Source organism: Cavia porcellus, unplaced genomic scaffold (assembly GCF_034190915.1).
Source record: "Cavia porcellus strain 051 isolate PalLab524CR breed Dunkin Hartley unplaced genomic scaffold, mCavPor4.1 scaffold_6, whole genome shotgun sequence".
NCBI classification, from domain to species: domain Eukaryota; kingdom Metazoa; phylum Chordata; class Mammalia; order Rodentia; family Caviidae; genus Cavia; species Cavia porcellus.
This window is the reverse complement of record NW_026947489.1, coordinates 8,753,457-8,766,379: the sequence shown is the minus strand read 5'-3', so window position 1 is coordinate 8,766,379 and position 12,923 is coordinate 8,753,457. Positions and strand designations below refer to the sequence as shown.

The following is a 12,923-nucleotide window of genomic DNA, read 5'->3' as shown; positions in this document are numbered from 1 at the left end:
GTTTTCCGCAGGATGAGCCCTTTTGCTTCTCTGATGACACCGCTGCCAGCACCTGTCTCCCTGACCTTGCAGGCCCCTTGTGGAAACTGCCGCCACCTGCATATGCAGGGACCACGTATGCTCTACCCGGTGTCCCTGTGTCCCCAGACCAGGTGCTAAGAGGAGTTCAATAAAACCATGCTGAATGCAGCGAGGAACAGAAAGCCCCCCGCGTGCAGCCCACCATGAAGTGGGATTCGAACTCACTTCCACTCTTAAACTGTCTCCTGCAGGACAGGGACCTTGGGAGAAGGAACACGCTCCCCTTGGCCTAGGAGGTGAGGAGGAAAGAAGGTGACTAATCGTTATTCAGGTTTAGAAAATGGTGTGAAAACTAATTACAGAAGCCAAATGCACTGTTAGAGGACAGTATTATCCAAGCTAGTGTATGATTCAGATCACTTAATTACTTAATAAACGCCGGGTCTTATCTGAGATTTTCAAGTGCTTTCTACAGAGCATACCAATAAAACTGAGCTTTATTCTTCTTTCTGGTCTTTGTCAAGCAATTAAGTTGCACAGATTTGAGGAAGAGGGAAATGAACAGGCAGGAATGAGACATCTCACGCCCAGAACTGGTTCCCAGGATCCCTGTCAGGGCGCTGTTCTTCCTGGCACCGCACCTGCGTCCTGGCTGCACTGTGCCTGGCACCAAGGGCAGTGGTGATGTCACACTTACAGGTTGTTCTCACCAGATGGCCAGGGAGGGAAAGATCAGGCCATCTGGTATCACATGAACAGGGCAGGTGGCCCCAATGATGCCATACCCTGCTTCTCTCGGACCATGAGAACTCCAGGATTCTGAATCCTAGAACTGGGGTCACCTTCTCAGGCTGAGCTTGGCAACAGCTACCATCAGACTGATCAGAACCTCAGGTGCCAGCCATCGTCCTGCCTCACACAACAGGCTGCCTGCAAAGCAGTGGTCCCTTCCTCTCTCCTACCTACTGTGTGACAACCACGCACAGAACTGAGGTCCCCGTTTTGCCCAGTGACTGTAACTGCTCTTGGGGAGACTGTTACCCAGCCTGGCTTCTCTGGTGCGAGCTCACTGGGAGTGGCACTTACCCCGGAACCAGGCCCCACAGCCAGGGCACAATTGTGTCTTAGTGCACTTCCTGTGGGCACAGAGCACAAGGTTCTTGCACTCACCTTTCTCTCCCAGAATTAAGCTTTCACGTCAGCTGGTGTTTCCTGGCACTGCCACCATTTCTGGAAATCTCAGACTCTAGCAGTCTCAGCATCTCCCTTCTACGGTAGCCCTACCTGCCTGTAACCAGCATCCTCGTCGTGACAGCTGGCCCTCTTTGGTCAGCCCTGCCTCTGCTCTGAACTCAAGGATCATCCTGCAGCATGTGGCACAGCTCCAGACCTGCCCCAGGGGAGAGGAGAGTCAGGCAGATTATCAAGAGGATCAGCCAGACCCTGTCCGTCTGTCTGCTTGCTCTCCAGGCAGGTGTGAAACCCTGCTGCATCATGAGACCCCACCTTGGTCTATTTGTGTCTCAGAAACAAAACAGACACAAACACCAAATTAATATCGAGGAGATTCTGGAAATTTGGCAGGCCTTAAAGTGGACCCTTCCTACAAGCCGTTTCTCATTCCTTCCACTAGAAGGAACCAGGTTTGCTCCGCTGAGTTCTGGACAGGCCTCAGAGTCTTTGCTGACCTCAGGGCCTGGTGTGTAGTATTATTAGTTCTTGACCGTGGAACCATCCCCATCTAGTCTGCCGGTTCCTCAGAGGCTGGGACATTGTCTCAGGCTCCCTGGATACCTGCCTGGCTTGTGGCAGAATTTCCTTGTTATGGTTTGCGTCTAAACGTCCCCCCAAAGCCTCATGCAGTCATGGGTAGGGCTTTTTTGGAGGTGGCTGGATCTAGAGTGTTAGATGCAGGGATTAATTCATGGTGCAAGGCTAGGACCAAGAGTATGAATGGGTAACACGTAAGACAAAAATCAGACTGGTGGGGCTGTCACTGGTACTTGCTTACTGCTTGCTGTCAGGAAGCCGATTGACATGGAAGTTTAGATCATTGCTTTTTGCTATTTAAAAGTTCCTGCCAGGTCCTTTCAACAGCTTTCAAAGCCTGATGTGATTCCATCCCTTGTCTCTCAGTGAAAGACTCCATCATATCCTGCAGCCCTACAGGGCTCTCACCTGTGCCACAAACACTCCAGGCAGGCTCCTGCCCCCAGGACCTTTGCACCTGCTGAGCTCTATGCTTGGAGTGGCCCTTCCCAAGGTGTCTGCACCGCCTGCTCCCTCCTCTTCAAGCTTAGCTCAAGCATCTGCTCCTTCAGGGCCTCCCCAGCCACAATGACACACCCTTCTCACCCTTCCCAGCTGTATTTTCCTCCTCCAGTTTCTTGTCATCTCATGGACTACGATGTCCTGTTTGGCGATATTGTTTCATGGCTGCTGCATCCACTAGGATGTCACCTTGGTGTCTGTTGTGGTCACTGCTCTGTCTCTGGCTTGGAACCTAGTCCATACCCAGTAAGTACTTGCGGAATGAAAGCTGAGTGGAGGGAAGTTTTACTCTTTGAGTACACCGATGAATTCCACTTCCTAATGTGTTGTTTAGGGTTTCTGTGGACCTATTCAACTTTGCCTCAAGGTCTTTCTATCCTCTGGCACACAGGTTGATTTTTCCTCACTCTGATTTTCCTGTGGTGATCTCGATGGTTTTGCATCTTGTTTCGAAATTTTCTTATATCTACATTATGCAAAGTTTCTGATTTCACATGTCTCTAGCAGTGTTAAGAATCAAAATCTATTGCCCCTTTGTGCCCTGACAAGAGTAAAAGAGGCGTATTAGCAAATCAGTGCTCCTTCTCATTCTCCTCCCAATCTCCATTTTTGCAGAAGTGGCATGGGATGGGACATCCATGTAGCAGGACATCTACCACAGATGTTCAAATAAAGCTGGGGGTGGGCTCTAAGCTGCAGCCCATGGGAAGATCTGGGTGGAACTAGCACTTCTAGAGGCGAGAGCAGCAGATGCAAAGGCCATGTGGTAGGTCAGACCACACATTTTCAGGGAACCAAGGGAGGTCAGCATGATGGGACAGAGGAAATAGAACACAGGGGAGAAGCGCTGGCAGGTTTGCAGGCCATGCTGAAAAGAGGGTTTTGCTCTATGAGCTGTGAGAGGCCAGCTAAGCAGAGTGCACTGCCTGTGATTACAGCATTCCAGGAGGCTGAGGCAGGAGGACTGTGAGTTCCAGTCCAGCTTGGACAATATAGTGACTTAGTGAGAATCTATCTTAAAAAAAAAAATCAAAAAGGGCTTTGATTTTTTTTACTGGGTTTTTAATTTTAGGTGGCTTAATATTTTGAGTTCTTTATATATTCTAGCTACTAGTCCTCAGTCTGAGGAGGAGCTAGCAAAACGTTTTCCCCATTCTAGAGGTTGTCTCTTCACTCTACTGACCACTTCTCTGCTTCGAACTTCAGCAACACACTGAGCCTCTATAATTTAATGTGTTTATCTGTATCTGTGTGTGTTCTTACCGATCTAACGGCCACATGTAGCCCTGAGGACATAGCTCAGGGTGAAGGACCTGGGTTCAGTCCTTCGCGCTGTACTGTGAAAAACAAAACAGAACCAAACTGTGGGAGGCCACATGGCTAGCGGGGGTGCAGCTCCTCAGCTGCTGTAGTCACGCCCGGCAGAGCAGGAAAGCCAGGGGCAGGAGGAGGCAGAGGGGGCAGGGGACTGGCCAGAGGGAGGGGGCATCCTGAGAGAGAGGAGGGAGGCAGACGGTGGAGAAGGAGAGAACAGGCCGACTCCTGGGTTTTCAGGTAGACCGCGATGCCCGTTCCTGGGGAAGACGGGGGAGGCTGCTTGCGAGTTCCGTCCGAGATGCCCGGAAGGCAGGTGCTGGGAGCCCTGTGCAAAAGCCATGGAGGCTGCTGCAGACCAGGGCTGGGCGCCATGAGAGGTCAGAGAGGCGGCCCTTGGGCACTGTCGCCAGATGGTGTTGGGTGGGGCTGCATGAGACCCCTGGGTGGGAAGGAAGCAGGGGCCCAGGAGCATGCCAGGGGCTGTGAGTGAGACCCATCAAGGAGGCCAGCCGAGTGGCCTGTGGGTGGAGAGGGCCCTGAAAGGCGTGGGAGGTGCTTCAGGAAGCGGGTGTGTGGCTCTGGGTCACTCCCAGCGCCCTCCCTGTGTGCAGTGATTGCATCCTACGATTCTGAAACATGGACATTACTATCCCATTTTGAAAATGAGAAGGCAGAGGCCCAGAAAGGCTAAGGGACTTGCGCAGGGTCGTAGGTGTTAGTAAGAGCTTTGCTCCCAGCCCCACAGCCTTAACCACTGTGCCACGTGGCCAGCAGAGAGGGCGTCTGTATAAGGGACACTGAGCAGCCCCAGTTTGGGTAATGCGGACAGGAGTGGGCTGGGTGAAGTAGACAGAGGCTGAATGCAGAATTGGGGTGGGGGGCCAGGCACACACGGGGACTCTGGGAGAGAGACGTGGGGAAAAAGCCTGCTGCAGGACAGCCTGGCTGAGTGGCCCTGTCGCTCTATGGTTCAAACCCCTGGCATGTGGGCAGGGTGCAGGGAAAGCTCAGTGGGCCACAGTCCTGTCTACACTGCCAGCCTCCGGGGCAAGCAGGTGGCGTGGCCGGTGTGGGGACAGGGACTCAGTAAAGCGCCCACAGAGTGGCCAGTGCTTGAGGATGCAGTTGGCTCAAGGAGTTGCTCCTTGATTTTTTAACAGGAAGCTGATACATGATCGTTATTTTAAAATCAGAAAGAGTGATTTTTGGGATCTAGAATCCCTATCGATGACTTGACAATTTAAAGTCAGCTTTCTGCATAAGACAAGTCCATGTTCTTTAGTCTTCCTGGTCTCATACACACACACTTGAAGCTGTGTGTCATAGAGAACTGTAAAAGAACCAAGACAAGAGAAGGACTTTATACACCCCTGGGGTGACACAAGGGTGGGGGCATATCCACAGAAAGGGCACAAGAAACAACAGAACAGTAAAGCAAACCTGGGGAAACCCTGCCACAGTAAAGCAATTCATTACTGAGTCTACAGACCTCCGTGGGAAGAATCTACTGATCTCTAAGGATGGTTACAGGATAAGATATAAGGACTTTTCCAGTTTTCTTCCAGGCTCCTGCCCCATCACCTAGATCAGTGTTCTGCCCAGAGAAGGCATTCAATAAAGATTGGTTAACTTTACGAATGATTTTAAGAAAGCAGTTTAAGACTTACCAACACTGAGAAAATAATTCTATTTACAATGACACTAAAAGGAATAAAATACTTAGGGATATGTTGAACTGAGGCAGCAAAAAGCCTACATACTAAAAACTACAAAAATCATTGTTAAACTATGTTAAAGAACAGCTAAGTACATGGAAAAAGCACCCTATCTTCATGGATTATAAGATTTAGTATTGTTAGATGGCAGGATTACCCAAAGTGACCTACAGATCAGTCTCTATCAAAATTCCAACTACATTTTAAAAATATGAAATGTGCAAACTTATGCTAAGGTTCATATTTTTGTGTTTGTTTTGTTTTTTGTACCGACAACTGAACTCAGGACCTTGAGCTTGCCAGGCAGGCGCCGCATCACTGAGCTATATTCCTGGCTTTGATTCATTGAGCTTTGCAGGTGTCTCAGAATAGACAGAGCAATCTTGAAAGAGAAGACAGAAGTGGTGAGACTCACACATTTGATTTCAAAATTTACTGCCAAGCTACAGCAATCAAAACAGTGTGTTAGTGGCATAAAGACATATAGACCAATGGAACGGACGTCAGAGTCCCAAGTGATTTGGACAAGCATGCCGAAATCAAGCCCCAGGGAAGAGCAGCCTTTTCAACATAGAGTGCTTGGATAATTGGAGAGCCTCATGCAAAAGAGTGAATTTGGACCTCTACATCATACCGTATAAAAATTACATCAATGTGGATCAAAGGCTTAAATGCAAGAGCTAAGACTACAAAGCTCTGAAAAGGAAAGACAGAAGTAAATCCTTTTGACCTTGGATTAGCTAATGGTTTTGAAGATATGACACCAAAAGCACAAACAATAAAAGAAAAATAAACTGGAATTCATTACCGTTAAAAACTTTTGTACATTAAAGGAAACCACGGCTGCTATGATTTAGATTTTAAAACTCCATTAAAAGTCTCATGTGTTCAGAGATGGGGATTTCAGAAGGTGATTGGATCACGGGGGTGTATATTTATTAGCAGATTAACCCACTGAAGAGTTCATGACTGAATGGGCATTGGGTGGAGATGGGTCACTGGAGGTGGTGTACCAGAGGGTATATCTCTTGCCCTGGTTCATCCTCTCTGCTTCTTTGATGCCAAAGATTAAGTAACTTGCCTCCACTAGGCCCTTCTGCCATGCATTTCTGTCATGAAAGCCAACTGATCATGGACTGAGCTACCTGGAACCGTGAGCCGAAATAAACCCCATCTTCTTTAGGTTGGCAAGTCAGGTATTTAGTCCCAGAAATAAGAAAGCTAGCTAATCGCTTCAGCAAAAAAGACAACCCAGAGAATGGGAAAAAATATATATCTGATAAAACTCTTACAACTCAACAAGGGGAAATAATCCAATTTTTAAAATGGACAAAAGATTTCAATAAATATCTCTCCAAAAAAGATACATACATGATCAACAAGAAAACAAAAAGATGCCCAATATCGTCAGTCATAAGGAAATCCAAACCACAGATTCCACTTTACATCCACTAGAATGGCTATTTTTTAAGAAAAGGCCATGAGTGTTATCAAGGATGTGAAGAAACCGGATCCCTCATACATTGCCGGTGGAGTGTAAAATGGGGTAATCAGCATGGTAAATAGTTTGCATGTTCTTCAAAAAGCTAACAAACAGTCACCTTAGGACCCAGCAATTTCATATCTAGGTATGTATATGACTACGAGAAATGAAACATGTTCACACAGAAACTTGCACATGGAAGTTCATCAGAGTGTATTCACAATAGCTGAAAGGTAGAAATAGCCCAAAAGTCCATCAAAGGATGAAACAATGAATGGTACACACACCAAAATACTGTTTGGCCACAGAAGTAATGGAGTTCTGATGCATTCTACACCATGGGCAAATTGTGACAGGACACCAAGTGAAAGAAGCCAGATGTAACAAGTTACATTTGTATCACTCCATTTACATAAAATGGCCAGAAGAGACAAATTCATGAGGACAGAAGGTAGCTTAGGAACTTCTGGGGGTCAGGGAAGGAGGAGGGAATAGGGAGTGACTGCCTAATGCAAACGGGGTTCCCCCTGCAAGGCGTGAAAATGCTCTGGAATTAAGACAGGGGTGATAGCTGTACAACACTGCAAATACCCTAAAAGCTACTGAGCTGTACATCTCAACGTCCTGATTAAGATGATGAACTACATGCTAGGGAAATTCTACGTCCACAAAACAAAGATTTACTGGAGACACTGTAAACAGAGGCCTAGACCTAAAAGAGTTGAAAAATAAAGTTGTTACAAAATGCAACTGACCTTGTTTTTCTGGGTTGCGGACCTGGGATGGCAGATCTTGGATTTCCAAGGTCCATTCCCCCTCAGCCTTTTCTCCCCAGCAGTGCACGGTCATGAATTCCCAGTTTGTAAATCCTTCATTTGAAAAATCCAGCAATCTGCAATTGGAGATGCCATGTTAGACAATAAATGCCAAGCAGAGGGACCCCTCAGAGGCCCTCAGAGCCCTCAAGGGTGCTCTGTCTGGCCCAGGAGGAATTATTTCTCAGGGCCTGCACCGTTCAGTAATAGCACACCCCAGGCAGGGCTGGAGGGAAGAGGGAAAGTGAAGGTCACAGAACACACGTGGATGTTTTCAGTGGCTCAGTGTCACCTCAGTGGACCTCTCTAACATCTGGCGAGGAAGGCAGGCAGGCTTCAATTCACCCAGTCAAAGGTGAGGTCTTGGTTCCAGGAATCTCTTCCCATCCTAATTGACAAAGGCTCTATTCCAGTATGCTGGTTTGCTGCAGGTCCTGTGACTGGCAGCCAGCAGAGCTGGGACTCGAAGCGGGCATTCTGAGCTCTTCTGTGTTCTCTCCACCATCCCCAGGTGCTTATGAGGTCGCCCCCCAATGCCCTTGGCGCTGCCACTTTCCTGCAGAAAGTATCTGCCCCCTCCCCATCCCACACTGATCTCCCAGAACATATACACCCAGTGCCCACATGCACAAAAGCAGGCAGAAGCTGGGTTACATGACTCGTTAGGCTTGGAAGGTGCTCACAAAGGAAGCCTTTTAAAAATGCATGTTTGTGTACTGAAGGATATGTCCACATTTGTTTTAGAGCACGGCTGTGTGCTGTTCTTGCAAATAAGTAAAAACAAACAATTATTCAAACTCGGGAGAAAAGTGTTGCCTCTGAATTTCCAGGGCTGAAAACCAGTTTCCTTGGTAGCCTTTGGAAGACATGCCAAGCATGGCCTGGTGGTTGTACTCCAGAGTGGGTGAGAGACACCTCTGGGCCTAGAAGGAGGCGGAGGAGGCCCCCTTGTACCACCCCGAGTGGCAGATCTTCCTTGATGGTCCCCACCAGCCCTGGCCTTCACTTTCTGGTGGTTCCCATTTTCCTTTCAAGTAGAACAACTTAAAGGACATCTCTCTCCCAGGCCCCGGCGTGCTCGGACTGCTGTCCTCCAGGGAACAACTCAAAATTCCTCAATTGTCTTCTTCCTTCGTAGTCTAATTTTCCGTCTCAATTTTGGAATAAGAATTTTTAAACATGGGATTTTTTTATTGTTTATCAGAAATTCAAATATGTAAATTTCGTGTGATATGAGATTCCGCTCCCAGGGAATCTCACATCACATGAAAGTTGGGAGCTCTCTGAACATCAGTGTATAAAGACGTTGATCAAAGGAATATTCTTTGCAGGGAGATTAGTAGGGAGGAAGGCATTCTGTGTTTTCTACTCAGAAACTGCCAAGGTCAAGGCTGGTTTTCACACACAAAGCCAAGAAGGACCCAAGACACTCAAGGAAAAAGGCTTTTAAGTGGTGGGGCCCTTAAGAATGTCAGCCTACTCTTACAGAAAAAAAATTGGCAAGCTGCAAAGGCTGCTGGATTAAGTAAGATTCAAGTAAGTAGAAGGTAATAGATCCTCAAACCAAAATCTTGATATAATCACAAAATCTGCCTTCAGGGGGAAAAAAACCCAACAAATTCCCTAGACTCGAGTGACTGCCAAGTGGCCTCAGGGCAGTGTTTTAAAGTGCTTCATGGCACAGGGACAGCAAGGACTATTTGCAAGTAGGTAGCTGCAAATAAGCCTCAGGCCCTGCTCCCTGCCATCCCTACGGGTTCCAGTGCTGGGCCAAGATGATAAGGGAAAAAACAGACTCGGGGTTCATGGGGATGCTGACAGGGTCAGCTGCCAGCCAGACTTCAGAAGAAACAAAGGGCAACCAGGCACCTGTGTCAAACATTCTTATCTTTATCATCACATTTGACTCTTGTAATATTATTGTTTTCTTATAATAGTCCTGATATTTATGAATGAGAGCATGACTTTTCCAGAGAAGGACAGAGAGGAGCCAAGCACCTGGGTCCTAACAACTTCAGCTGGAAAGTGCAGGGGCCAGGATAGGAGCCTAAGTCTCTAGGCTCCAAAGCACACATGCTCTGGTCACTGCCGCCCGGCAAACCTGCCATCTGTCACCTCAGCTACTAAGCTTCATGTGGGCTCTTGGTCAGTTCAGGCCACTATCTTCAGAGGTCACAACCTGGGGTGCCTCTGGGTGGACACGCAGTGGGGAGTGAATGGAAGTGGGGGTTCTGGTGAGGAGCGGGAGCATGGGGAGCCCTGAAGCAGACTCGCCCCTCTGCTCCGCTCCCAGCCAGGGTATGCAGGAATGTGGGCCTGGTTCTGGCTGTTCAAGAAAGCTAGAAACTGCACATTCAGACTAAAAATCTCTAAAAATTAAAACAAGCAAGCAAATCTTCTGGGAGAAAAACATTAACAAGCCTCAGCTTGCTGGATGGTGCCCCCAAACTGCTTATGCCCGAAGTGGCCTCCACAGGCAGAGGCAGAGTGCCACTGATTTTGTATTCGGGAGGGGAAGATGCCCCACTCTGCTCTCCTGCTAAGAATGGGGGAGTCAGTCAGGGCTGAGCCCAGTGCCCAAGCTCCTGAAATCCTGAAATCCAGGGTCTGGTCTTGGGTTGCTTCCAGTTCACGGAGGACAAGGCTTGTGCTGGCATCCAAGGCTTGCTACCCCATCTGCAGGCTGCTGAGCCTTGGAAGCTGGGAAGAGGGTGGGGGGCACAGCACCCATGGGGGCCCTGGTGGTCTTTCATTACTGTAAGTCTTAGGCAAAGTTGGCCACCCTCTCTTACTGAGCAGAAGGAATTAAGAAAAAGGGGGACTCTTACATGAGTGGTTCTACTAAACACCCCATTTCTGAATGGCCAAGCAATAGCCCAGATAAGGACAGAGAAAGCCCAGTGAGTCACACAGATTCCTGGCACAGCTGATTCCTCCGGGACTGTGGGCACAGCTGCCAGTTCCGGTTTTTAACAGATACTAGATATACTGATGTGCCCACAAATCCATGAAACCTTCTCTTTCTTCTCTCTCTTAGCTAGAAAGAGAAAATTAGGTAGTTTGCTCCGCTTCCCCCAGCCTAAATCTCTCGTTGACCTACAAGTCATACGAATGTATCCAAATATCTGTCTTTGTCTCTAAATCTGTTGAAGAAATGACTCCACGGCCTTCCACGACCCATGGGCAAAGCTTCACGAATTTCAGGTCTGTGTCTGAGTGCTGGCATTTTGGGGAGAAGGTCACAGAGAGCACCTGGCAGTGCCTTCCCTGCACCCCTACCCAAGTCCAGAGTCCAGCTACACAGGTCCTAAGGTGTGGCCCACGCCGAGTGGAGTGCTCTGGGAGATGATGCTTCTCTGGTCACCTGCCCTGGCTTCCAGTGCCAACTGAATGGATGGCGGGATTTTCAGTGTACTTCAAGACCAATGAAGACACAGCCAGAATCCCATCAACCTCCCCACCACACAGTGACACAGAGCAACTCCTGTGTCGCTTCTTCCAGAAAAGGAAAGTTTTGAAGGATTGTTTTAAAGACAGTTTCACAAGCAAGATTCCCATGCGCTTAGTTTGCAGACAGGGACAGAGTCACAGATGGCACAGTTCCCATGTGGCATCGAATCCCAGCCTTACCTCTTTGCCAACAGTTGAGACTTGGTTCCCGAGGGGGAAATCAGGTGGATCTGGAGGTCTCCTCTGCGTGGGTGTGAGATGGAGATGCGGACCACCACGTGCTCCAAGTAGACCACGCGCTGGTCTGAGTGGTCAGCGCATGCGTTCGTCAGGGCTGTGGTCCGCAGCACCTGCACTATGGGGATACTCCTGTGGAGGAGGAGGAGCTCAGTGCCTGGTGCTGAGCTACTGAGTCTCACACACAAGCACCCAAGCTCGCTCCTTTCCTGGTGCAGCTCTGGGTTCTGGGGATCCCCAGAGAGCAGCTGAAGTCTCCCTCTTAGATGTCCCATTCTGAGCTCTATCACCTGCCTGAGAAGACTGTATGGTTCTAAAATTTGTTTACAGACATTGAAAGAATGGCTTCTTGTGCAGACCTGAGTCAGTCTATCAAGGGCTCGGCCTTTTGGGGCTCTGTAGGCGTCTTTGTGATCAACTCGCTTTCTCAAAGATCTGGGATATGCAAGACTTCAACATCCCCTTACATCGTTGTGCAGACCAGTCTTGAAAACAGAAGTCTCAGTGCTACACTACAAGAGCAAACGCTCTTGAGCTCACTGGCACTGGGCACTGATCTGAACATTTATGAGGATTACTCCATTTCATCCAGAGAGAAAGCAAGGACTGAAACAAGCTATTGGGAGCAGGAGCAGGCATTTGGGGCTCATGTCCTCTGCCTCAGCCTCTGCACCACGCTGTCCTGCATGGATGCTTGAATGGACCCACATTCAAGGGACCGAAGCTGTTGGAGCTGGCCTGCTTCTGGCTGTCAGGACAGACGGGGGTCCTTCCCCTCTACTGCCCTGTGACAGAAGCTGATGACCACGTTTCTCTATATAAACTCAGGGCAGTTGGGATGGAACCTGGGACAACCACCAAGCTCTCATTGCCTAGGAGTCACTTCCATCAGGATTTTCTAACACAGAAAGCAGACACAGTCTGCACTCAAAGGCTCCTCCTGAGCCTGGGTTGGGCCATCCTGTCCATTCTGGGCTACCATGGCTCATATCTCCACAAAGCCTGGCTCCCTCATGATCTGCAACCTGAAGAAAGATGGTATTCTTTGGTGGTGACCCAACCGCCATGCAGCAGCACATTAATAACCCCCCACTACGAGCCGGCGGTCGGTTTATTGTGGGGAGCATTTTCCCATTATGCCTGATTCCTCTGGGGAGGCCTAAAGTGTGTGCTCAGAGCCTCTCAGGAATTACGTTGCTTGGCTCTACTAGGCCTGAGTCATAAAAAACAATCAAAACAGTTAGAAACAGTGATGTAATTCCCACAGCGACTCTGTAAATATTTGAAAACATGCTTTGCATGCACTATAAATTGATTTAGGGGTGCTGACTTCTTTCATTGCCTCCTCTGTGTTTTACTGTCTGTGTTTACTGGTCAGGGGGCTCCACCACCATGGCAGATACGGAGCATGGCAAAAAGCCCCAGAGAGTTTCAGGCCCATGTCCACCTCCAGGTACAGTGCTTGCCTGCTCTGTGCTCTGGGCATGGTACTCCATGTGCAGGGGAAGACAGATGTCACAAATGCTCCCCTAGGGCTTTGAAACGTGGCTCTCAGTCAAGATCTCAAGACCCAAGAATGACTCTATGCTCAAATTTTTAACACTTTTCCAGAGC

At 48.7% G+C, this 12,923-nt stretch overlaps 1 protein-coding gene across 2 annotated transcripts in view; it reads right to left on the bottom strand.

Moving 5' to 3' along the window:
* Pcsk6 (proprotein convertase subtilisin/kexin type 6) overlaps positions 1-12,923 on the bottom strand; it is a 179,864-nt gene that overhangs the window by 47,681 nt on the left and 119,260 nt on the right. For both annotated transcript variants that reach the window (XM_063249917.1, XM_063249918.1), the window contains exons 12-13: positions 11,253-11,441; positions 7,563-7,699 (exon numbers count right to left, since the gene is read on the bottom strand). In XM_063249917.1, coding sequence (XP_063105987.1) covers positions 7,563-7,699; positions 11,253-11,441 — 326 coding nt within the window. The remainder of the gene's footprint in view (positions 1-7,562; positions 7,700-11,252; positions 11,442-12,923) is intronic.